Source organism: Panthera tigris, chromosome D1, assembly GCF_018350195.1.
Source record: "Panthera tigris isolate Pti1 chromosome D1, P.tigris_Pti1_mat1.1, whole genome shotgun sequence".
Taxonomy (NCBI): domain Eukaryota; kingdom Metazoa; phylum Chordata; class Mammalia; order Carnivora; family Felidae; genus Panthera; species Panthera tigris.
Window position 1 is genome coordinate 21,927,417 of NC_056669.1, and position 23,690 is coordinate 21,951,106.

Genomic DNA, 23,690 nt, shown 5'->3' on the forward strand with positions numbered 1-23,690 from the left:
GAACTTTTCAAAGACCTAGCTTTTTCATTTTTTTTTCACTCTTCTGTTCCCTAATTTATTGATTTCTGTTTTGATCTTTATTATTTAGTCTCTTCTGCTTACTTTAGGCTTAATTTCCCTTTTTGGGGGGGGCGGTTTCTTAATGTAGAAGAGTAGGTCGTTGATTTGATACCTTTCTTCTTTTCTCCTATAAATAATTCACTACTCTAACAGCACCTGATGGATTCATTTCCATTCAGTTCCAAATACTTGCTCATGTTTCCTTTGTTTCTCTTTGATCGTGGGTTATTTAGAAGTGTATTATTTAATTTCCAAATACTTGGGGCTCCTGGGTGGCTCAGTCAGTTAAGCATCCGTTGGATTTCAGCTGAGGTCATGATGTCATGGTTTGTGAGTTCAAGCCCTGCGTTGGGCTCTGTGCTGACAGCTGGGAGCCTGGATGGAGCCTGCTTCAGATTCTGTGTCTCCCTCTCTCTCTGCCCCTCCCCCTGCTTGCATCCTGTCTCTCTCTCTCTCTCTCAAAAATAAACATTAAAAAAAATTTCCAAATATGTGATTTTCAAGTTTCTCTCTTTTTTTTTAATGTTTATTTATTTTGAGAGAGAGAGAGAGAGAGAGAGAGAGAGAGAGTGTGTGTGTGTGTGTGTGTGTGTGAGAGTGTGTGAGAGAGCTGGGGGAGGGGGCAGAAGGAGAGTGAATCTTAAGCAGGCTCCTCACTCAGCACAGAGTCCCACATGGGGCTTGATCTAACCACTTTGAGATCACCACCCAAGCTGAAATCTGGAGTTGGACACCTAACCTACTGAGCCACCCAGGCACCCCCGTCCTTGCCATTTTTATGCTTACTTACTTCATCAGTAATTGAGACAGTAGTATTGAAATCTCTGTGGATTTGTCACATCTCCTTATAGTTCCATCAGTCTTTGCTTCATATATTTTGAAGTTCTGTTATAAGATGTATAAATGTTTGAGGTTGTTATGTCTCTTTAATGAATTGACTCCATAATTATGAAGTGATCTTCATTATCCCTGAGAATTTTGTCTTCTCTGAAATCTACATTGTGTGATATTAATGTAGTCACTCAGCCTTCTTTTAATTAGTGCTAGCGCAATGTATTTTTTTCCATCCTCTTATTTTTTAACCAATTTGTTCCTTTATATTTAAAGTGCATTTCTTGTCAGCAGCATATAATTAATTCTTGACTTTTTGTCAGATTTGACAATTTCTGCCTTTTAATCGGGGTGTTTCAGATCATTTACCTTTAATGTGATTATTGACAGGGTTTGATATCAGAGTATCATATTGCCGTTTGTTTTCTATTTGTGCCATTTGCTTTTTGTTCCCCCCTTTTTTTCTTTTTCTGCCTTCTTTTGAATTACTTTTATGTTTTTATAATTCTGTTTGATCTCCTTTGCATGTTAGCTGTAACTTTTTTTTGTTATATTATTGGTTATTCTAGGGTTTGTGGTATACATGTCTAGCTTTTCTACAGTCTACTTTCCAATGATATTATACTACTATACATATAGCATAAAAATCATAGTATAAGAATCTTGCAAGAATATACTTCCATTTCTCCTATCCCAACCTTTGTCCTATTGTTATCATGCATTTTACTTTTTTTTTTTTTTTTACATTTATTTATTTTTGAGAGATACAGAGACAGAGTGCGAGCGGGGGAGGGGCAGAGAGAGAAGGAGACACAGAATCGGAAGCAGGCTCCAGGCTCCGAGCTGTCAACACAGAGCCCAATACGGGGCTCGAACTCATGAACCGTGAGATCATGACCTGAGCCAAAGTCAGACGCCTAACTGACTGAGCCACCCAGGAGCCCCCATGCATTTTACTTTTATGTACAAACTACATTATTATTTTTTAAAGTCTATTATTTAAAGACACCAGAAGAATAGTTATATACATAACCTAAAGTATTATTTTGCAAAAAAAAAAAAGATAAAGTATTATTTTGCAACCTTTAACATTTCTTGTAGTTGCTGGTATGCTGGCAATGAATTCTTTTAGCTTTTGTAGGTCTAAGAACAACTTTGTTTCATTTTTCCCTTTTATTTGTTCATTTATATGACATGCTTTAAAAAATTTTTTTTTAACATTTATTTTTGAGAGAGAGAGACAGAGCACAAGCAGGGGAGGGGCAGAGAGAGGGAGACACAGAATCCGAAGTAGGTTCCAGGCTCTGAGCTGTCAGCACAAAGCCCAACGTGGGGCTCAAACCCATGAACTGTGAGATCATGACCTGAGCTGAAGTCAGATGCTCAACCGACTGAGCCACCCAGGTGCCCTATTTAACATGCTTTTTAAAAAGTGCACAGTTGAGTAGTGTCAATAAATAAATGTTACATTCACATTGCCATGAAGCAGATCTCCAGAACTTTTTCATCTTGCAAATAGAAAACTCTGTACTGTTAAACAACTCCCCCTCACCCCATAGCCTCTGGTAATTGACCATTCTACTTTCTGTTTCTATGAATTTGACTACTTTACACCCTCGTATTAGTGTAATCATATGTTATTTGTCTTTCTGTGACTGGCTTATTTGACTTAGCATAATGTCCTTAAGATTCCCATGTTACCATATTTCTTTCCTTTTGAAAGTTGAATTATATTAATATTCTATTGTATATACATAGCACATTTTATTTAGCTATTTATCTGTAGATGGACATGTGTTGCTTCTTAACGCCACAGTGAATATGGGTTTGCAGATATGGGTGTGCAAATACCTTGCATTCACTTCTTTTGGATATATACTCAGAAGTGGGATTCCTAGATCATATGGTAGTTCTATTTTTAATTTTTTGAAGAATGTCCATCCTATGTTCCACAGTGGTTGCTCCATTTTGCATTCCTGCCAACAGTGCACAAAGGTTCCGATTGCTCACATCCACGCCAACACTTATTTTGTTTTTTTGATCGTACCCATCCTGATGGGTGTGAGGTGATATTTCACTGAGGTTTTGGTTTGCATTTCCTAATGATTAGCGATGTTGAGCAACTTTTACTATGCCTGATGACATTTACAGATCATCTTTGGAGAAAAATCTGTTCAAGCCTTTTATCCATTTTTAATTGGATTATTTGCTTCTTTTTGGATTATTTTTTTCCTGTGCTTTATTTGAAATAATTTCTATCATTTATGCTTTCAGATTTGGTTCTGTAACATCTAACCTGCTGGTAATCCCATCCAGTGTATTTTTAAAATTATTTTTATAGAGCAGTTTTAGGTTCACAGCAAAATTGAGAGGAAGGTACAGCAATTTCTCATATACTCCTTGTCCCCCAACATTCAGAGCCACCTCAGTTATCAGCATACTCTACCAGCATGGCACATTTGTTACAAGTGATGAACTTAAGTCCCAAAGTCCACGGTTTACATTAGGGTTCACTGTTGGTGTTGCACATTTATGGGTCGGGACAAATGTATAACGGCATGTATTTATCTTTATAACACCATACAGAGTAGTTTTACTGCCCTGGAAATCCTGGATGCTCTGTCCATTCATCCTTCTACCCTGCCCTCCCCTGCTAACTTCTGGCAACCACTGATCTTTTCACGGTCTCCACTGTTTTGCTGTTTTCAGAATGTCATACACAGGTTTCCCTTGCTACCCCAAAGTAGAGCATTCCTACGAGATCTTTCATAAGCTGAAATGGTGTAAAGCTAAGGAGCAATTACCATTAATTGATACAGAAAAATTTTTGAGTGTTCCTAGACCCAAAAAAATAATCTCTCCTAAGCTTTTCTGACTCTAGAACACATCATGCTAATGGATATACAAAATAAATCAAGATGAGTCACAGATGCTAACCTTCACAGCGGTGGTGGCTTGATGCTGAGATTGCTGAGTGTAGTTCCCAAGGAAGGAGCTTCGTGGTGCCACTCTCATTGCTGAGGGTACCGGCTCCCTCTGTGATGGTTCACTGCAAAACAAAAACTGAACGCTGTTTTCATTTTTCGTAAAAGCAAAAATCTTCAGATTTCTTTCAGTTAGTGAAAATAGGTGTTAATGTAAGGCTTTTGTAAAAGCAAAGTGGAATAACACAAACTTTTGAAAATCTGGGGATACCTGTAGTTGGGATCATACAGTATGTAGCCTTTTCATATTGCTTCTTTCAATTAGTAATATGCATTTAAGTTTCTCTGTGTCTTTTCATGGCTTAGTAGCTCATTTCTTTTTACCACTGAACAATATTCCATTGTCTGGGTATATCACAGTTTATTTATCTGTTCATCTACTGAAGGACATGTTGGTTTCTTCCAAGATTTGGCAGTTATGAAAAAAGCTGCAATAAACATCCATGTGCAGGTTTTGTTTGGATATAAGTTTTTAAGTCCTTTGGGTAAATACCAAGCAGTGTGACTGCCAGATTATATGGTAAGAGTAAGCTGGCTGTGCAATTTTGTATTCCTGCTAGCAGTGAGTGAGGGTTCTCTTTGCTCCACCTCCTTGTCAGCATTTGGTGTGACAGTGTTCTAGATTTTGGCTATTCTTTTTTTTTTTTTTTTAATTTTTTTTTTTAATGTTTATTCATTTTTGAGGAAAGAGAGTGTGATGGGAGAGGGGCGGAGAGAGAGGGAGACAGAATCTGAAGCAGGTTCCAGGCTCTGAGCTGTCAGCATAGAGCCCAGCGTGGGGCTTGAACCCATAAACTGTGAGATCATGACCTGAGTCGAGGTCAGATGTTTAACCAACTGAGCCACCCAGGCGCCCCTAGATTTTGGCTATTTTAATAGCTGTGCCGTGGTATCTCATTGTTTTATTTTGCATTTCCCTCATAGCATACGATGCTGCATTTTTTAAATATATTTGTTTGCCATCTGTACAGTTTACCCTTGAACAATGTAGGGGTTAGGTATACTGATGCCCTGCACAGTTGAAAATTTGCATATGACTTTGGACTCCCCCCAAACTTAACTACAAATAGCCTAATGTTGACTGGAAGCCTTACTGGTGACATAAATGGTTGATTAGCACATATTTTGTGCGTTTTGTGTATCATATACTGTATTCTTAGAATACAGTAAGTTAGAGGAGAGAAAATATTATTAAGGAAATCATAAGGAAGAGAAAATACATTTATAGTACTGGACTGTATTGAAAAGAATCCATGTATAAATGGATCTGTGCAGTTCAAACCTGTGTTGTTCAGGGGTTGGCTGTATATGTATATGGAGAGAAAGTGATAAAGCAGATGTGATGAGATGAGAACTGGTGAATCTAGGTGAATAGTACACATGCTCATTGTATTATTCCTTCAGGTTTTCTGTGGGTTTGAAGCTGTCCAGAGGAAAAAGTTGGGGGCAAAGGTATAGTTTGGACTCTCACCGTCAGCTCCACCATGAAGATGGCTCTCCACCACACTTGCCAGAAGAGGTCCCTAAAATCCTAGGGCTTTGTAAGAGGGAAGCAGCTGGATTATTAGGGACTGCTTCTCTAGCAGCTTCCCAGTGTGGCTGGATTCAGAGCCAGCTGAATGGGGGATGTCAGGCCACAAAGGGTGGATAGATTCAGTTTGTCTGATACTGAGATAAAAATAGGCCCTATATCTTAGATAGCCCTGCTAAGGTGCCTCCATGGATATGAGTAATGGTCAGACCCAGGGGATCAACCAGGGCTTCGAAAGCTAGACACCTGGAAAACCTGGAGCACCATGACAAAGGTTCTTCTCCTGAATCGCCTTTTCCTACTGAGATGAGAGAGTACAAAATGAAGCAGTGCTCAGAAGTCTGCTACCGTCCCAGTGGGAGCAGCCACCACTCAGGCCTGAGCGGAAGTCTGTGGGTGCTGGGCACTGTCAGCACCTGGCTGGCTGGTCTGCACAGGGTTTGCTCTGGTGGGCCATGCGGGTCCAAGTCACTGACCTCGGACAGAGAGCACCTGGGGTAAGTCCTGATCCCACACTTGTAAGCTGTGAGGCTGATTCCCATTATTTTTGTTCACAAAAAACCAGTTTTCTTCTCTCCTGCCTGCATTCTTGATGGGCTACAAAAACTGAAAACAAACCACGAAAGGGCCTTTCAACTCCTAAAGGCCAGTGAGATATCTGTTATTATTACTTTGTAGGCACAAAACAATTAGTTTTGCAACTCAGCTAGATGGTTTTTAGGCCTTGAGTATATTTTTATTACGAGGTTGTGTGAGTGAAGTCCTTTAAACCTCTGAGGAAGCAGGATTGAGATACCTTGAGATGCTCATTTTCTCCTGAGCAAACAAAGAATGGCAGAGGACGATGCCCTTGTGATATGCCTTAACCGATGAAATAGATCCCCACAGGCAAGTGGTGACACACTCACACTGTCCAGAATGTCAGCGTCCTGGCTGAGCCAGCACTGGCAGCTCTCTGTCAGAGTGCTACAAAGGAGGGAAGCGGGACCTCCACTCAGTCCAGGATGTCAGCCCATCGGCCTTGGCATCTCAGGGGCAGCAGAGCAGAACTGGCAGAGTGGGACGGGAGCAGTGCCTTTGGTTAGTCTTCAGGAGGAGGGGGTTGAGTTGGCAGGTATATGCTACAGAGAAAGACTTTAACTCAGTGCCAGGGAGAACTTTCATGTGGCCTGTCCAAGCTGCAATGGTTGCACAGAGCTCCCCATGCTCTGACTCAGCTCCATCACCCCTCCTTGAAGAGCAGCTGGGGAAGATGCGCCATTGACCAGAGAGTTGGATCAGATGATATGCTAGGTCTCTTCCAACCTTAACAATATGAGCCACTTTTATCTAGCAGTGAATCTGAATTAATCCATGCTCTGCTTCCTAGCCATGTGATCTTGGACATGTTTATCAGGTTTCTGAGCCTTCGTTTTCTCAGCTATAAAATGAGATTATCAACATCTACTCTGCTTATCTCACAAGGTTGTTTTAAGGCTCAGCAGAAATAAGCAGTGATTCCTGGTGTAATCATAAATGCTCTCACGTGACTCTCAGTACTCTGCACACAGTGCCAGGCTGACCAAGTGAGTGCCTGGACTGGCTGTCCCATGGTTCAGAGCAAGGATCACATGTGCTCAAGGGGTCAGCACTAAATCAGATTTCACTAGCCATCCTCCCTCTGTGGTTATCCCTTTGGCCATTTTTGTCTTCTTTATCCCTGTATCGGCTCTTCCCTTCTTTCTTTCCCTTATATTCATTCATCTAGTACTTTCCAAGAGGTTATTATGTCCCAGACATCTGCTGGGCCAGGGGGAGCATGTAAATTATTGCCAGTCCTGCAAATGTGGTGCAGGGAGAATACAGAGAAGGAATGAGATCAGCAGTGCTCTTAGAGAGGTTTGTGCTGTGGGCTCACGGGGTGGCAGTCTTTGGCGGGGCAAGGCTGGAGGAAGGGAGGCTAGACAGGGGAAGTGTCACGAGGAATATGACATTTGGGCCTGTATTTGAAGAACAGATGTTGATTTTCCAAATGGAGAAGGCGAAGGGAGGGCATGAACAAAGTGCACGTGGATGTGAGTGTTAAAGCCCCATGGGCTTTGCTTCCCTGCCCCCATCCTTAACCAGCTCCTCTCCTCTGGTCAGCTCCTGCACGTAGCTTCTTTCTAAGCAAAAAGATTTGAAAACTAAAGATGGTTTTTGGAAATACTGCTTGCTCATTGAGGGCTGTAAAATATTACTATGAAATAAAGACAGTAATTCTCAACCCTGGCTATGTACCAGAATCACCTGTGGTTTGTTTTTGGTGTTGTTTTAATTCAGATTCCGTGGCTCCACCTTTCATGTATTCTGATTTAGTAAGTTTGGGGCAGGACTGCTGAAATTGGTATGATCTGCTTTTACACATTTGGAGGTAGAAATATTGTCACATGATCTTTGTTTTTCCAGTTCTCACTAAAAACTGCACGTGTTTTATTGCAGGAAGCTCAGTATCACCTAGTAAAGATTCTCATCTAGCTTCGGTTCTCTGATAAGCCTAAAGGCTTAGAAGTTCTAAAAAAGTGATGGAACTGCCGTGGGTGGGGTTAGCCCAGCTTCTGTTCCCAGAGGGGATAGAATGGACGATGAGCAGTTCACTACTTATCTTCCCTGTGCCTCAATTTTCTCATCTGTGAAATGGAAATTAAAACAGTTCCCACCTCATAAGATAGTGGTGAGGACTAAAAGAGCACAGAGAACGTAATAGCACATAGTAAGTGCTCAGTAAATAATGGCTGTCGTCATGGGGGCGTCAAAGCCTACCTGGTGATTACTGGTGTGGGCTCTGGAGCCAGACTGCCCTGGCTCCCAGCCTGGTGGCTACTCTCTGTATAACCTCCACAGCTCAGTTTCCTTCTTTTTACAATAGGGCTGGTCATGACTCCCTCACAGAACTGTTATTAAATGTGATTAAATGAATGAATAAGTGCAAGGCACTGAGGTCATTGCTGGGCAAATAGCACCAGAGAAATATTAGCATTTATCATTACTTCTGCTGTGACCTCTCACTGCCTTACAGCGTCACTGTTGGGCCCTTGTCCTACCTTGTCATCAGCTCGTGCTTGCCTGCTGCTCCTAGCAGCCTTTCAGGCCCAGCTGTGGCCCTTTGAGAAGGGACCACCACCTCCCCCTTTGCTACCCGTGGCCCACTGTACCCTGACTTGGTCTCCTAATACAGCAGTTCGTGTACGCAGGCTCCTGCCAGGATGCTGGCCGGCCCTGCAGTGCTGAGTCAGGACTAGTTCCAGCTCCTGTAGCTGGTGGAGCCAAAACCTCCATTCTCCCACCTTCTTCCCCACAGAGATCCACCCTGGGGTCCACAGCACTTCTGTGGCCATCTTAGAACCTAAAGGGTCTGGGCACGGCCCTGTCCCCAGTGAAGGTAGTCTTTTAAAGGACGTTAGGGTAATTCCTGGGGTCCCCACATCCTACTTTGTTCAAAAGGCTGCTTGCCCCTTGGTGCCATGTGATTGACCCTCATTAAGGATATTGCCCTAGATAACCAGGTGCTGACACACACTCTTCTGGTGGAACCATTGTTGGGGATTTTAAGGCGCTGTTTTGCTTCTTAGAGAAGGTGAAACCCACACATCTAATCTCTGCTTGGAATCTGTGTTATGTATAATTTAAAAAATTTTTTAAGTTTATTTGTTTTGAGAGAGAGATACATGCACATGCGTGCATGAGTAGGGCAGGGGCAGGCAGAGAGGGAGAGAGAGAATCCCAAGCAGGTTCCATACAGCACAGAGCACGACATGAGGCTCAAGCTCACAAACTGTGAGATCATGACCTAAGCCCAAGCTGATGCTTAACCAAGTGAGCCACCCAGGTGCCCCTGTATTATGTGTAATTTTTTTAAACCCAATGCCTGATTCTAATATCCAGCCAAGGTAGAGAATCACTGAAACAAGAAGACTGAGATGTAATGGTTGGTAAAAGTCACCTCTTCAAGTTGGGAGGCAGGCTTATTTCCTGGAGGCTGCCATCCCTCGGAATATTTTGATCTAGCGTATTGGAGCTAAGTCTGTCCTTCAAGATCAGCTGACTCAGTGATTCCCTCCCCGGTGTGCAGCAGAATCACTGAGGTGGTCTGCTTATCATACAGATTCTTAAGTCTTGCTGATTCAGTAAGTCTGGGAGTCCCAAATCCTAGTGAGATGCCCTAGTGGGAAGGGACCCGTGGGGAGGGTGTGGACAGAGTGGGCAGAAGGTTGCCCTTATAGTTAGCCTAAGCAGGGAGTTGTACGAGACCGGGGAGGTTTCCTGGGTAGGTAGTTCTCATCAGAAGGTGGAACATAGTGCAGCTCTCAAAGTTAAATCTCAAATCTCTCGTCAAATACTGTATGCCCTGTGTGGCTAGCAGGACATATTTGCAGATGGAAGAAAATGTATGTCCAAAGTAGGAATCCCTATATCAGAACTCTCCATGGGAGCGAGGTGAACCCCTGGGAATGCAGGCTGGGGAGACAGCTGCTGCTGGTGGGCAGCAGGGAAAGGCTTGGGCCCTGATCACCTCATGGCTCCTTTCTGTCACTGGTGACCACATGAGCCCAGGGGCAAATGTTCTTCCCATCAACACATTCTCACGTGCTGCTGCCACCACTGGCTTCATTTCCCAAATGTCCAAGGAGGTGAGGCCGAGCAAGCCTGAATGAGGTCAGCAGGAGCTCTCTGGAATTTTTGAGAAGTTGTATAAAGCAAATGCCTGATCACACCTTGAATTCTTTGTGTGAAACCTTTAGCTCTGACCTTTCATGTCACCTTTGCCCCCGGCTCACTGCACATGGTTTTGTTTTTCAAGCAGCGCTCATTGTGAGAGGTAAAAGAATAGGTAAAAGGAAGTCAGTAATTGCAGAATTAAACCAGGCTCAAATGCTACGGCCTCCAAAGCCCACACCTCAGGAGTCACTCCCACTTCTCTGCATTCTGGCAGTGACCCTAATGTGTCTCCTGACCCCCAAAGGACTCACTTAGTGACAAAGAACTCAAGTCATGGGACAAGAGCCTCTGGGGTATCACCATTTCCAGTATAATGTCAGAAGACGGCCAACAAAAGTCCTTTGCTCACATGGTCATGTTTTCAAACCTCTGACTGCTTCTCAACTTTCCCTGGCCTCCTATTGGGCTAATATTTGGGAGCTGAAACAATAGCTTTACTGAAGCAATGGTGGGCAGTTCCTGGAAAGTCATGTGAATGTCTGAATTGAACCAATTTGTCAAAGACCATTTTCTGTTCATTCCTCACCTTCCTAACATCCCATGGTGAGGTAGAGTCCCCAGAGCACGATAATCCTTTCCTGAGATACAATGTAGAGGCTCCTAAGAAAATGAACAAAAGAGAGGCTAATTTTGGCTCTTCTGGGACTAAAGAAAAGAAAAACAGACAGGCAGGTCAGGTCCAGCTCAAGGAGGCCAGGGTAGGCCTTGTTTTGTAGTGCCAGGGTATCTGCTCAGATCACCAGGGGATTTGGAGAACAATGCAAGGGGGTGGAGGGTGGGGGGGGGGAATGGAAACAGAGCCTTGGCCCTCCCTGGCTGTAGTGACCAAAGCCTTATCCAGGCTCTAGAGAGTTCACTAAAATGACTGTCTGTGGCTTCAGACTTGAATTTTGTTTTAATGGTAAACTCCTTACCACTCCTTCCCATCTAAATTATGAATGAATTAAGATTCAGGGATTTCCTACAGACCCAGCAGTGGCTCAGGCTCTGCAGGGCTCTGTGAAGCCCTGAAAGTTGTAGGCTAATGTTGGTATGCAGCAGCACTTTTTTCTGGGGTGAGGTCCTTGGCTTTCCTCGGATTCCCAAAGGCATCTGCCGTCCAAAACTGTGCACCTCCAGGAGGAGAGTCTATCTCCCTCCCTTTGGTCCCCGCCAGGCACAGCTTCTGCCCTTTATGGCAGTGCTGGTTGGATTTCAGTGTGCGGTAGCTTTAGCTGGGTATGATGTTAAAATACAGATTCTGATTCAGTAGGTCTTGGTGGGGCTCACAAGTCTGCATTTCTAACAAACTCAAGGTGATAAGCAGCTCAAACTGCTGTTCCCAGGATTACACTCTCAAGTGGCAAAGCTTGATGGCAAGCAATGATTCTCTCACCCCAAGCCTGGATCACGGCCATAGGCTCTTACGTGGTCTCTAGTTCACTGTGCCCGTGGCCACTGGAGTGATCTCAATGCACAATTCTGATCTTGTTCTTCCCCCACCTTTGCCCTTCTGTGGCCTCCCTCCCCAGCCTCTTTGTTCAGTAAAGTCACCTCAGAATCCATAAGCAAAACATTACATGATTTGTCTTCATCCTGTCTTTTCCCCCGGTGTGCCGCTCTATGAGCAATTCGTTCCGTTCATGCAGGACTACGGAAGATCAAGGACTGAGGGCAGGGGGCTGTGAATCAGATCAGTGTCTGAGCCCTGTTCCTGCCACTTACTAGCTTTGTGACCATCTGAAATCCAGTTTTTTCATACGCAGAATGGGAATAAAAATACCTACCTCGTGGGAGTATCATGAGGAGCAAATGAGACATTGTATGTAAAGCATTCAGCATGGTACCCACTCATAGCCACTGCTCAGTAAGCAGTAGCTGTTGTGACTTAATCATAATATGCCCTAGAATTTCCATTTGTCACATGATTTCCTGGTTGGATTGTTCTCCCAGTTCCCCTTTTCAGCCTGCATCAGATGCCACCCCCTCCTCAAATCCTTCCTGATCCCCCTTCCTCAGTCACCATGCAGTCTTTGACCTCACTTGTAACATTGCGGGTGATTTCTTTCTATACTCTGCCTACAATGCCCAGCATAGTTTGGGGGCACGTATTAATAGCTGTCACTAAAAAGTTTTATGAAACTGGGTTGTGTTCTTCTTTATTTCTTTTTTTTTTTTTTAATTTTTTTAATGTTTGTTTATTTTTGAGAGAGAGACAGAACGTGAGCCGGGGAGGGGCAGAGAGAGAAGGAGACACAGATCCAAAGCAGGCTTCAGGCTCCGAGCTGTCGGCACAGAGCCCGTCGCGGGGCTCGAACCCACGAGCCATGAGATCATGACCTGAGCCAAAGTCAGACGCTCAACCGACTGAGCCACCCAGGCGCCCCTATGTTCTTATTTCTTTTTGTCATGTATGTATTGTACATACTTGTAATCCCTACTTCTTAACCACAATGGATATATATGTATTCTCCTTGGAGAGATTTGTTTGGTTATTTCTTTTTCACTTCCAACTAATTTAATCCTCCATAATATCTATAAATTCTGCCTTGACAAGTTGAAGATATCAAGAGGGTATGAGATTAGCATGGGCATTACCTTATATTGAAGTCACTTCACTCCACAAATGTTTTTATGGGCATCTTCCGTGGACCAGACACAATAAATGACAGTAGTGAAGATCATCACATTTGCTCGGCAGCAATACAGTGTGTAGCTTTCCTTATGGAGGCTCTGGCTCCAGGACAGCTTCTCCCATCCAGGAGAGGACAGGGTCTGTGCTGAGGCCTCCCTCTGTAAGCCCCATTGTGTGCCCTCAGGGAACCCATAAATACCAGGGATGTTCTGCTGTAGACCCAGACAAGGATCTCTTGAAGCTATTTCCCAACTCTGAAGTGGTTTGGGCAGAATATTCCACTTCTCTGAAAAATCAGTCCTTTTGAGTATTTGTAGTTTTATCCCAGCCTCAATTCCCTAATAATGAAGGCCCCCGCCCAAGCAGACTCTAGGGCTTACAAAGATTTTTCACATATATCAGTGAGACTGGTCTTTGTCACAGCCCTCAGAGGTAGAGTGGGGTTCTAGATCCCTATTTTTAAGTTGAGGTGTCAAAAGCTCAGAGGAAGTAAGGAATAGACCAAGGTCTTGTGGCAAGCAAATCCAACACTCGAAACCTGAATGCGGACCTGCCGACTACAGGTCCAGCAATTCTTTCTGTTGTGACTGAATCTTGGGTCTCTTAGCCAGGAAAAGATGAAGCAGGATAGCAAAACCACCCCTCTGCTACGTACTTTCAGTGCATTTCCTGAAGCTGGGAGGGCACCAGTGAGGGGACAGCTGGGGGAGATGTGGGCCTGGAGGGAGGGTGGCCCTTCTACCATGTCAGCAGGAGAGGAAGCTTGCACATAGAAGATCCCTGGCCTTCCTCCTTGACTCTGACCTCACGGACTGCAGTGGGCCTCGCAGAACTTTCTGGTCTGTTGGGAAAGGAAATGGCCTCCACCACGTGGGCCTAGGCAGGGAGGCAGCCAACAGGCATCCCCCTCAGAAGACAGGTGAGCTGAAGTGGGTGGATTTTCTTGTCATATGTGACTTTCTGTGGCTGCTTCCCATCCATTTTCCCTTTTAGCAAAGCTAAAATTTAAATTAGGCGTCTTGTGTCTTAGGCACCTGTGATTCATGAGATTGCCAAGGGGAAAGGTGACTCTCAGAAAGTCAGTGTGTGATCCAACTGCCCTCCCACTCTGGAGGTGTCTCTCCATTGCTACCTTCAGGATGCGGCATAATTTTCACTGAGACAATCCACGAATTTCCATAGGTGGGGGAGATAGAGATTCCAGAAGTCACTTCTAGGTACTTTTCAGGGATTGGGGTTCACAAGCCTTAAGGTCCACTTCCAGCCCTGCTTCTAACTAATAAGAGTGTTTGGGCCAGTGCCTGGACCTGAGCCTCTCTGCTGAGAGCTGTAAATCATGATGGGTTAAGTGATTTCAGCTTTGATGCACATCTGCATCACCCAGGGAGCTTTTTAAACTATACCTAAGCGGGGCCCTGCCCTCAGATCTTTATTCAATTGGTCTGGGTGAGGCAGGGGACTGATATTTTTTACGAGGTCCCCCAGGTGATCAATAAAGGTGAAGAAACGGGATGGGTTAATCTCTGAGCTCTTCTGGAGACCTGTGGGGGAGAACTCATGTCCATCTGGTCCACATTCCACAGTTCACCATGTGGCCATTCCAGCCTTTAAACTCAAGGCCATGAAAGACCAGAAAGCACTGTACAGAGGGCCACTGGCCAAGTCCCTTATTTTAAAGTGGCAGGGGAGAATGCTCCTAGGGAGCAGTGTGTTCCAGGCACACAGGAAGGCAGGGCAAGCAGTTTGTCCAGGCATTTGGCCCCCAAGTCTGTGGTCCTGTCTTAATGCCACACAGCTCTGAAGGAAGCCCAGGAAATTACTGGAGAGCAAGGTAACACTTTTGCCCTGTTTCCCCAGTAAGCCTTTCACCTAGTGGTGCTTTAGAGTCTGGTGAATAATTACTCATTCCTTCTGCACTGAACTACATATCCAAACTCCAGAGAAGCAGATTATTCTTATCCACAGATGAAGAAACTACAGGTGGAAAGATTGAGACTTGCCCTGGTCACACAGCACGATAATAACAAAGGCCGTGTAATGGAAACAGAAGCCCTTGTTTTTCCTGGAGGAAAATCCCTTCCTTTTCACCTTGACTTAGCTGTTCAGAAGCAGCAGGTCTCCGATTTAGCAAGCTCTGCTGAGAAGTGGGGCAGTCCTGTTGAGGTGCTTCTGCGCCAGAAGAAGAGAGAGCACCTTCTAGGTGAAGCTTCTCTAGTGGGGCCACTGTGCTTCTGGCACCTCAGTATCTCTCACATGTTTACCCTTTCCCTTTCCATCCTGTCCACTGGTTTTCCCTGCCCTTCTATTCAGGACGAGCTGTCTAGGCTGTTCTAAGCCACATCATTCTACCTGGAAAGGCAAAAGGGCAGGAAAGCTCCCACCAGGGCATGTAGGAGGTGGTGAGGAGGAAGAATGTTAGGCCTTCCGTTCTCCTGTGGGTCAGCAAAATAGCTGAAGAGGTAGGTGCTCCAGCATGAAACCATAGTGGAAACTCCTGCTGGCTCCTGCAAAGTTTTGCGTGTCACCACACATCCATATTTATGGCTCCTTACAAAGAATGAAAAGACTATTTTCATGCAAATCTACCATGTTAATGTAGATTTCTTTCTAGCTTTGCTCAATGGAGAATCATTTCTGAGGTCCTGCTGTTGTTTCACTCCCCCTTCCCACTCAGCTCTAAATTCATTAGCAGCCACAGAAAATGTGCTTCCAGAAAATGTGCATCCCATAGACATGTGTCAAGCAGAGAGTTTGTCCAGCCCAGCAAAGCGGCTTTGTGTGGCTTTGGTTTGAAGGTCCCAGCTGATGCTTCCCTTTTGGGAAATTATAAACTCTCCACCTATGGAAGGTTAATGGATTGGGCTAATGAAAAATCTGTTAGAGCAAGCACAGCATCTATAGACCCCATGGCTAGAATAGCCAAGACAGTGAACCAGCTCAGTTAGGCTTGGGCCTCTGCCAGCTGCCTGACCTTCAGCATTCTGTCAGTACTGCTCTGGTCTGGCTTTAACTGACCTCTGTCATGCCAGGTGTGGCCACCAGCCTCCAAGCTGGCCCCTAGTGACCCAGTTCTCTTGGTATTCACCCCTTACACAATGAAGAGGGCTGGTCCTGTGACCAATAGGATATTGTAGACTGCTGGTGTGTGGCTCCCCAGGTGAGATCATTAACAAAATTGCAGCTTCCACGTTGGGCCCTTTGAATTGCTCACTCTGGGAAGTGAGACTTCCTGTTGTGAGGACATCCAGGCAACACTGTGGAGATCATGTCAGGAGGAACCAACTTCCAACATGAACTTGCCAGGCACATGAATGAGTCATGTCCGGAAATGGATCTTCCAGTGTCAGTTAAGCCTTTAGATGTTTCTAGCTCCTCAGCATTTGAGTCTCAGTTGAGGCCCCAGATATCATAGAACAGAGATAAGCTGTCCCCACTGTGACTTGTCTACATTCATGACTCACAAAAATAATGGGATAAGTCTTTATTGTTGTTTTCTGCCATTAAGTTGTAGGGGTGATTTGTAACGCAGTAATAGATGACTCCAGCCTAATTGTGTATGGATATGAGCCATTATAAAATTGTATCTGCAAAATGAATCCTACTTTATAAAGCAATCGTTCAAAGGTGGATTCTTCTATACCTACACTCTAAATTGTATTCATGTAGTCAAGTATTCATAATAGAGGTGGGTTCTCCACCTACAAATACCAAGAAAGGCTCAAATACACCTTGCTGACAGAGGGGAAATGCAAAGTCCCCTAAAAGAGCCCTCACTTGAAGAAGCAGTCAACACGCTTAACTCCTCTCACCAAACCTGTCTTTAGCCCCTGGGAATCTGACTTTAGTTTCTACCACTTGTTTGGAATCATCTTCTCTCCAGTCATCAGGAGCCTCCTCATCTATAACTCCAGGAGTCTAAGTTCTGATTCTCCTGTAACTTCTTGATAGATCTCTTCTTTGATTTCCTTGATACCTTTGTTCCTCAGTGGTCCACCTACTGCTTCCTCTATTTTACTGGCAAATCTTCCCCTGAAGCCCCTTTTCATTCTGGCCTTCTCTCAAGAATTCTCCAGACTGAAGAGAAATGGACTGCTTCGTGAAGGAGTGAGCTTCCTGTCCCTGTAGGCTTTAGTAGATACAGGGTGACCATCTAGCAGGGATGTTCTGAGAGGGATTCCAGCAGTGGTCTCTGAACCACTAATCAGCAATATAAACTCTGTAATTTTTGAAAGGCTTAGGTACCAAGATACCTTTAAGAATATTGAAGGGACGCCCGGGTGGCTCTCAGTTGGTTAAGCATCCAGCATTGTCTCAGGTTGTGATCTCGTGGCTTGTGAGCCTGGAGCCTGCTTCAGATTCCGTGTCTGCCTCTCTCTGCCCCTCCCCTGCTCATGTTCTGCCTTTCTCCCAAAAATAAATAAACGTTAAAAATAAAAAGAATATTGGAACCAGGACAGTTATAATCCCAGAATTCAAACTCATTATAGAGAGTTGGAGCTGGTTAGGTTCTTTGAAATAATCTACATGGTCTCATTCACTAAAATTTCAACTCTCTCTGTAGAGATGACTCCCATTGTTGTCTCATGACTAGAACTATTTTCCAAAAACTAAGTCCCAAGTTCCCTCCAGGAACCTGTACATCTACCCCTGGGTGTAGCCCATGCCTTTCAAACTCAGGCTGGGTAAGTCAGATGCACTGTCTTCTTCTTCAAATCTATTTGTCCTCTTCACTTATCTCAAGCACACAATCCTCTGGTTGAGTCATCTTCTCTCTCTTTCCCCTGTCCTCCAAATCTATATTTTATCAGTTGCTAAGACTTATTCATTCTTTCTCCTTAATGTCCTTCTCATTCTTTCCCTCTGTATTAGTTAGGGTTGTCCAGAGAAACAGAACCAAAAATGTGTGTGTGTGTGTGTGTGTGTGTGTGTGTGTGTGTGTGTTTGTGTGTGTGTGTGTGTGTGTGTGTGTGTGTGGTATACATATGATTTATTGTAAGGATTTGGCTCACATTATTACTGAGACTGACAAGTCCCAAGATCTGCAAGCTGGAGATGCAAGAGAATCAATGGTTTAGTTGTAGTCAGAACCAGGATTGCTGATGATATAGTTGCCATTCAAAGGCTGGCAGGCTTGGGGTGCTTGGCTGACTCAGTTGGTAGAGCATGCAGCTCTTGATCTCAGGGTCGTGAGTTCGAGCCCCACAATGGGTATAGAGATTACTTTAAATAAATAAACTTAAAATACACACACACAAAGGCTGGCAGGCTCAGTACCCAGGAAAAGCCACTATTTCAGTTTTAGTCTAAAGGCAGGATGTGACTAATGTCTTAGCTCAAAGCATCCAGGGTCAGGAGGAGTTCCCTCTTACTATTGGGAGGGTCAGCCTTTTTTGTTCTATTTAGTCCTTCAACTGATTGGACAAGGCCCACCTACATTAGAGAAGGCAGTCTGTTTTATGTAGTCTACTGATTTAAATGTTAATCGCATCCAAAAACATCTTCACAGAGGTCCCCTGAATAATGTGCACCCCATGGTCCGTGAAATCAAGTTGATGCATAAAATTAACCATCAGACCCTGCTACCCATCCCCATAGCCTCTGCCCTGATTTGGGCCTATATTAATTTGCTACCCCTGCCAGCACTCTTAGTTTCTCAACCTATAACTAGACTCAAGTCCCAGCAGTCCCCAAGTAAGATACAAAGTATGACCTATGAGGAGATACACTACACTCCAAAAAGAATTTATATGTATAGAAATCTAGAGAATACATGTAGAATAGGTCATAAAAAGATAGGATCATAGTAGATGGAATATCAAGTTGGATCAGGCAGAATTTATTGGTCTGTGCCCACTCAGCAGAGACTCCAAATTCAGTCTTTTAGATTGAGGGGTTAGAAGAGTCTTTAATATGTTGGTTAGTTGACTAAACCATGGACCCAAAGGTGGCCTATACGAAATGAAGTTAAATGCCAGAACCTCCTTGGCATATTGTAGAGGAAGGTACCCGAAAGCTTAGAGAGACTGGTACGTTAGAATGAACTTACCATGTAAGACCTGTTCACCAGCTCTGGGAGGGTGGTCAAGAGGACACACCTTTCACCACCACTGTGAAAAACTTGTGAGGGGAGCCTCAGCAATTTTGAAGAGTTCTGTAGTCACCCTTCTCTGTAGGTCAAACATTACAGTAGGAACTGCAACCACCAAATTGGGATTCCTGATGCAATGAGGATAATGGGACTCTGGAATGGCAGGTACTTAATCAACAAGAAAAGAGGGATGTGGTTACTGTAATTGGATAACTGAGCCAAAGCAATAATCACAATAGTCTGACTCATAGAGACCTCTGGCATTTGGATAATAGATCATGGTTCCCTTGTGGAAGACTGAGAGAAAGATTAACAGTATAAAATTCTGGCATTGTAGCAGGGTCCTTCCTCAAGGAAGCCTGGACTCCACTTCAAGAGGTTCTTGGTCTATAAATTGGCTCAAGTCTGAGAATCGATTGAAGGGCCATTATGACTCTGTTTTGGTCATCTAAGATATATTACTGTTCACTCAACCTAAACTCTTATGCTTATAGAGGCAGGAATCCATGCTGATCCATGGGCTGTGCTCAGTTATTTGGCTGGATGGTCTCAGGGGACTTGAAAGGAACATTATTGGAAAGTTGGTGACAAGGAGATCTGGGGAAGAGGTAAATGTATAGTTTTTTCCAGGCAGAAGATATGAAAATATTTATCTTCCATGTTAATGCTCACCGAAGGGTAACCTCACCATTTAGTCAGTCAGTCAGTCAGTCAGTTGTCAGCCAACAATTCACTCACTCACTCATCACTAAGGCATGATCCCATAATCATACGACCTTTGAACAAAATGGGAGTTAGGGGCAGCAACATGCTACACTGTCAGAAACCCACATGTAACTTTTGACTCTCCCAAAACTTAACTACTAGTAGCTTATTGTTGCCTGAAAACCTTCACAATAACATAAACGGTTGATTAACACATATTTTATATGGTATATATATCTAAAGTAGACAAAAGAAAATGTTATTAAGGAAATCATAAGAAAGAAAAATACATTTACAGTACTGTACTGTAAAAAAAATCCATATCAAAGTGGACCCATGCAGTTGAAACTAGTGTTGTTCAAGGCCAACTGGGCATATTCTTTGCTGAGGTGTCTGTTCAGGTCTTTGGCACATTTTTAAATCAGGTTTCTTATTGTTGAGTTTTAAGAGTTCTTTGTATATTTTGGTTCATGGTCTTTTATCAGATATCTTTTGCAAATATTTTCTCCCAACCTGTGGCTTGACTTCTCATTCTTTTGACAATGCCTTTTGCAGAGCAGAAGTTTCTGACTTTAATGGAGCCTAGCTTATCAGTTATTTCTTTAATGGATCGTGCCTTTGGTATTGTATCTGAAAAATCATTACCATATCCAAGATCATATAGATTTTCTCCTAAGTTATCTTCTAGGAGCTTTGTAGTTCTGTGTTTTATATTTAATTCTATGAGTTAATTTTGTGACGAGTGTAAGTTCTACGTCTAGATTGAGTTTTTGCATATGGATATTCAGTTGTTCCCACACCATTTGTTGAAGAGACTGTCTTTGTGCCATTGCATTGCTTTGCTTCTTTGTCAGAGATCAAGTGACTCTATTTAGATGGGTCTATTTCTGGGCTCTGTGTTGTGTCGATTGTTCTAATTGTCTGTTCTTCTACCAATACCACACTGTCTTGATTACTGTACCTTTATAATAAGTCTTGAAGTTGAATAGTGTCTGTCTTCCAACTTTGTTTTTCTCCTTCAATATTATGTTGGCTATTCTGGGAATTTTGCCTTTTCCATATAAAGTTTAGAATCAGTTTGTCAATATCTATAAAATAACTTGCTGGGATTTTTATTGGGATTTCATTGAATCTATAGATCAGGTTGGGAAGAACATAGACTGTCATGTCATCTGGAAACAAAGATAGTTTTATTTTCCTTCCCAATCTCTATATCTTTTATTTCCCTTTCTTATCTTATTGCACTAGCTATGACTTTTAGTACCATGTTGAAAAGGAGTGGTGAGAGGAGACAGTCTTGCCTTGTTCCTGATCCTCGTGGGTAAGTGTTTAGTTTCTCACCATTGAGTGTGATGTTAGCTGTAGGTTTTTTTGGTAGATAGTCTTTATCAAGATTAGGAAGTTCCTTTTATTTCTAGTTTACCAAGAGTATCGTCATAAATGGTGTTGGATTTTGTCAAATGCTTTTTCTCCATTTATTTATAGGGTCATGTGATTTTTCTTATTTAGTCTTTTGATGTGATACATGACATTAATTGATTTTTTTTCATGTTGAACCAGCCTTGCATTCCTGGGATAAATCTCACTTGGTCTTGGCATCTAATTCTTTTTATACATTGTTAGTTTTGATGTGCTAATAGTTTTGAAGATTTTTGTCTCTGTGATCATGAAAAATATTGGTCTTTAGTTGTCTTTTCCTGTAATATCTTTGTCTGGTTTTGGTATTAGGGTAATGCTGGCATCATAGGATGAGTTAAGAAATATTTTTTTCTGCTTCTGTTCTCTGAAAGAGGTTGTAGAGAATTGGTATAATTTCTTCTGTGATTGGTGAACCCATGTGGGCTTGGTGTTTTTGGTTTTGAAATGTTATTAATTATTGATTCCATTAGATCTAGGCTTGTTCTCCAGTGCATTTTTCATCTCAGGAATTGTAGTTTTCATCTTGAGAAGTTTGATTTGTCCTTTTTATATCCTGACTTTTGAACATATAAAATATAGTCATAATAACTAACGGTTTTCTGTGCTAATTCTAATAACTCAGTGCTAAGTTGGTTTTAATTGGTTATTCTCTTAATTATGAGTATATTTAGGAAAACATAAGCTTCTTTTAAAACATAAACATGCTTCTTTGCATGCCAGGTAATCTTGAATTAGATGTCAAACACTGTAAATTTTGCCTTGTTGGTTGCTGAATATCTTTGTATTCATATACATTTTTCTGAGCTTTGTTCTGGGATGCAGTTAAATTACTTTAGAGCTTTGCTTTTATAATTTATTAGATTGTGTCTGGATCAGTGCTCAGTTTGGGACTAATCGTTATTCCCCACTGTGGAGGTAAGATCTTCCTGAAAACTCTACCCAGTGCCCTGTGCATTATGAGTTTTTCATGTCTGAGTGGCAGGAACAGGCACTGTTCCCAGCTCTGTGTGAGCACAAGGCACTCTCCCTTATTAGTCATTCTGATGATTCTGTCCCTAACCTCAGGTTCTCTCTTCCAATATGTGCACAGTACTCTGCTGTGTATTAGAAGGAGACCTCTGTAGATCTCTGGGTTTTCTCCTCTCTGGTATTCTGTCTCACGAACTCTAGTTGCCTTTGTGTCCCTGGACTGTGAGCTGTATCTTCTCAACTCAGTCCACCAGGCTCTACCTCAACACTCCCACCCCTGTGCCACTGCCTGGAGACTTTCAAGGCTTGGGCAGTTAAAGGGCTCACTTCATTTGTTTGCCATTTGTCAAGAATCACTGTTTCTCAGTGCCTGATGTTGAGAGCCATAAAAGCCATTGTTTTTGGATTTTGTCTGGTTGATTGTTTGGTTTATTTATCTATCTATTTATTAGGCTGTTTAAGGAAAGAATGCTTTTGTAATTGGATTCTTACAGGAAAACTTTTTTTTTTAAGTTTATTTATTTTGAGAGAGAAGAGTGAGGGAGGGGCCTAGAGGGAGGGAGACAGAGAGAGAATCCCAAGCAGGCTCCTCACTGTCAGTGCAGAGCCCAGTGTGGGTCTTGAATTCACAAACCTGTGAGATCATGACCTGAGCTGAAATCAAGAGGCAGTGTCTTAACCGACTAAGCCACCCAGGCACCCCCCCAGAAACACTTTTTTATTTGTAACCAATGGTCATTGCCACTTGAGAGGTTACATATTTATGTGAGCTATAAGATAAACTCAAATCAGCCAGCAGGAATTTCTGAGGCTATTCTAGGGGTGCTAAACTGATTTCCTGACTCCCTTGTTTCTGGGAATTCTTTGAGTTATTTGGTTCTAGTAGCTAGTTCTAAATAATGATTTTATGAAATTCCTAACCATGTTATTTTATTCTCAGAATTAAAAAAAAGAAAGAGCAGCAACGTTACGCTGAGGAGCAGAGGATACTAAGAATGAACTTCCACGAAGAGCCATGTTCAGGAGAGAAGATGAGTGAGAAAATAGCCCAGCTACAGCTTGAGGAAGTAAAAGGAGCCAGAGAAAAACAACAACAGAGAGAGAAGGAATGCCAAAGGTATTTTGAAAAGTTCTGCATGAAGTCCTGGCTCTGCTCTAGCGGAATAGCACTGTATTTCCTCCCGTGCTATTTCCCAGTACAAGAGGAAGAGTTGAGGCATGGAGATGTGAAATAATTTTACTAGTGAAAGCTGGTGAAATAAGGACTCCTGCTCATTCTCTTCCTAGTGGTTCACTTTGCCTGATCTTACTGTTATCTTTATATAGATATACGGAAGCTCTAAGAGCCCAGATCCAGGAGAAAATGCAGCTGTATAATATTACTTTACCTCCACTATGCTGTTGTGGTCCTGATTTTTGGGATGCGCATCCTGATACCTGTGCCAACAATTGTATTTTCTATAAAAACCCTAGAGGTAAGCTTCTTAAAGGAAGGGTTGGGGCCTGGTGGCAATGAAACAAACAAACAAACAAACAATAAATGTAGTGATTGTAGTAATTTAGCATTCATTGGTTGTTTACTAGATGTCAGTGACTGTTATAACTCCTTTACAAAGCAACTCTTGAGACAATAAAAATAATTATAGTGAGTTAAAATCCTTTTTGAAATCTGTTACCTTCTTGTCTCCATTTATGCTGGGAAAATATTTCCGTTCCACCGTAGGGAGACTTGGATTCCAGGTCCTCCTGTGA

At 42.9% G+C, this 23,690-nt stretch overlaps 1 protein-coding gene across 1 annotated transcript in view; it reads left to right on the top strand.

Annotated features, from left to right (window-relative positions):
• CCDC15 (coiled-coil domain containing 15) overlaps positions 1-23,690 on the top strand; it is an 84,591-nt gene that overhangs the window by 59,173 nt on the left and 1,728 nt on the right. The window contains exons 14-15 of the mRNA XM_042957974.1: positions 22,879-23,055; positions 23,265-23,413. Of these exons, the coding sequence (XP_042813908.1) occupies positions 22,879-23,055; positions 23,265-23,413 (326 nt within the window). The remainder of the gene's footprint in view (positions 1-22,878; positions 23,056-23,264; positions 23,414-23,690) is intronic.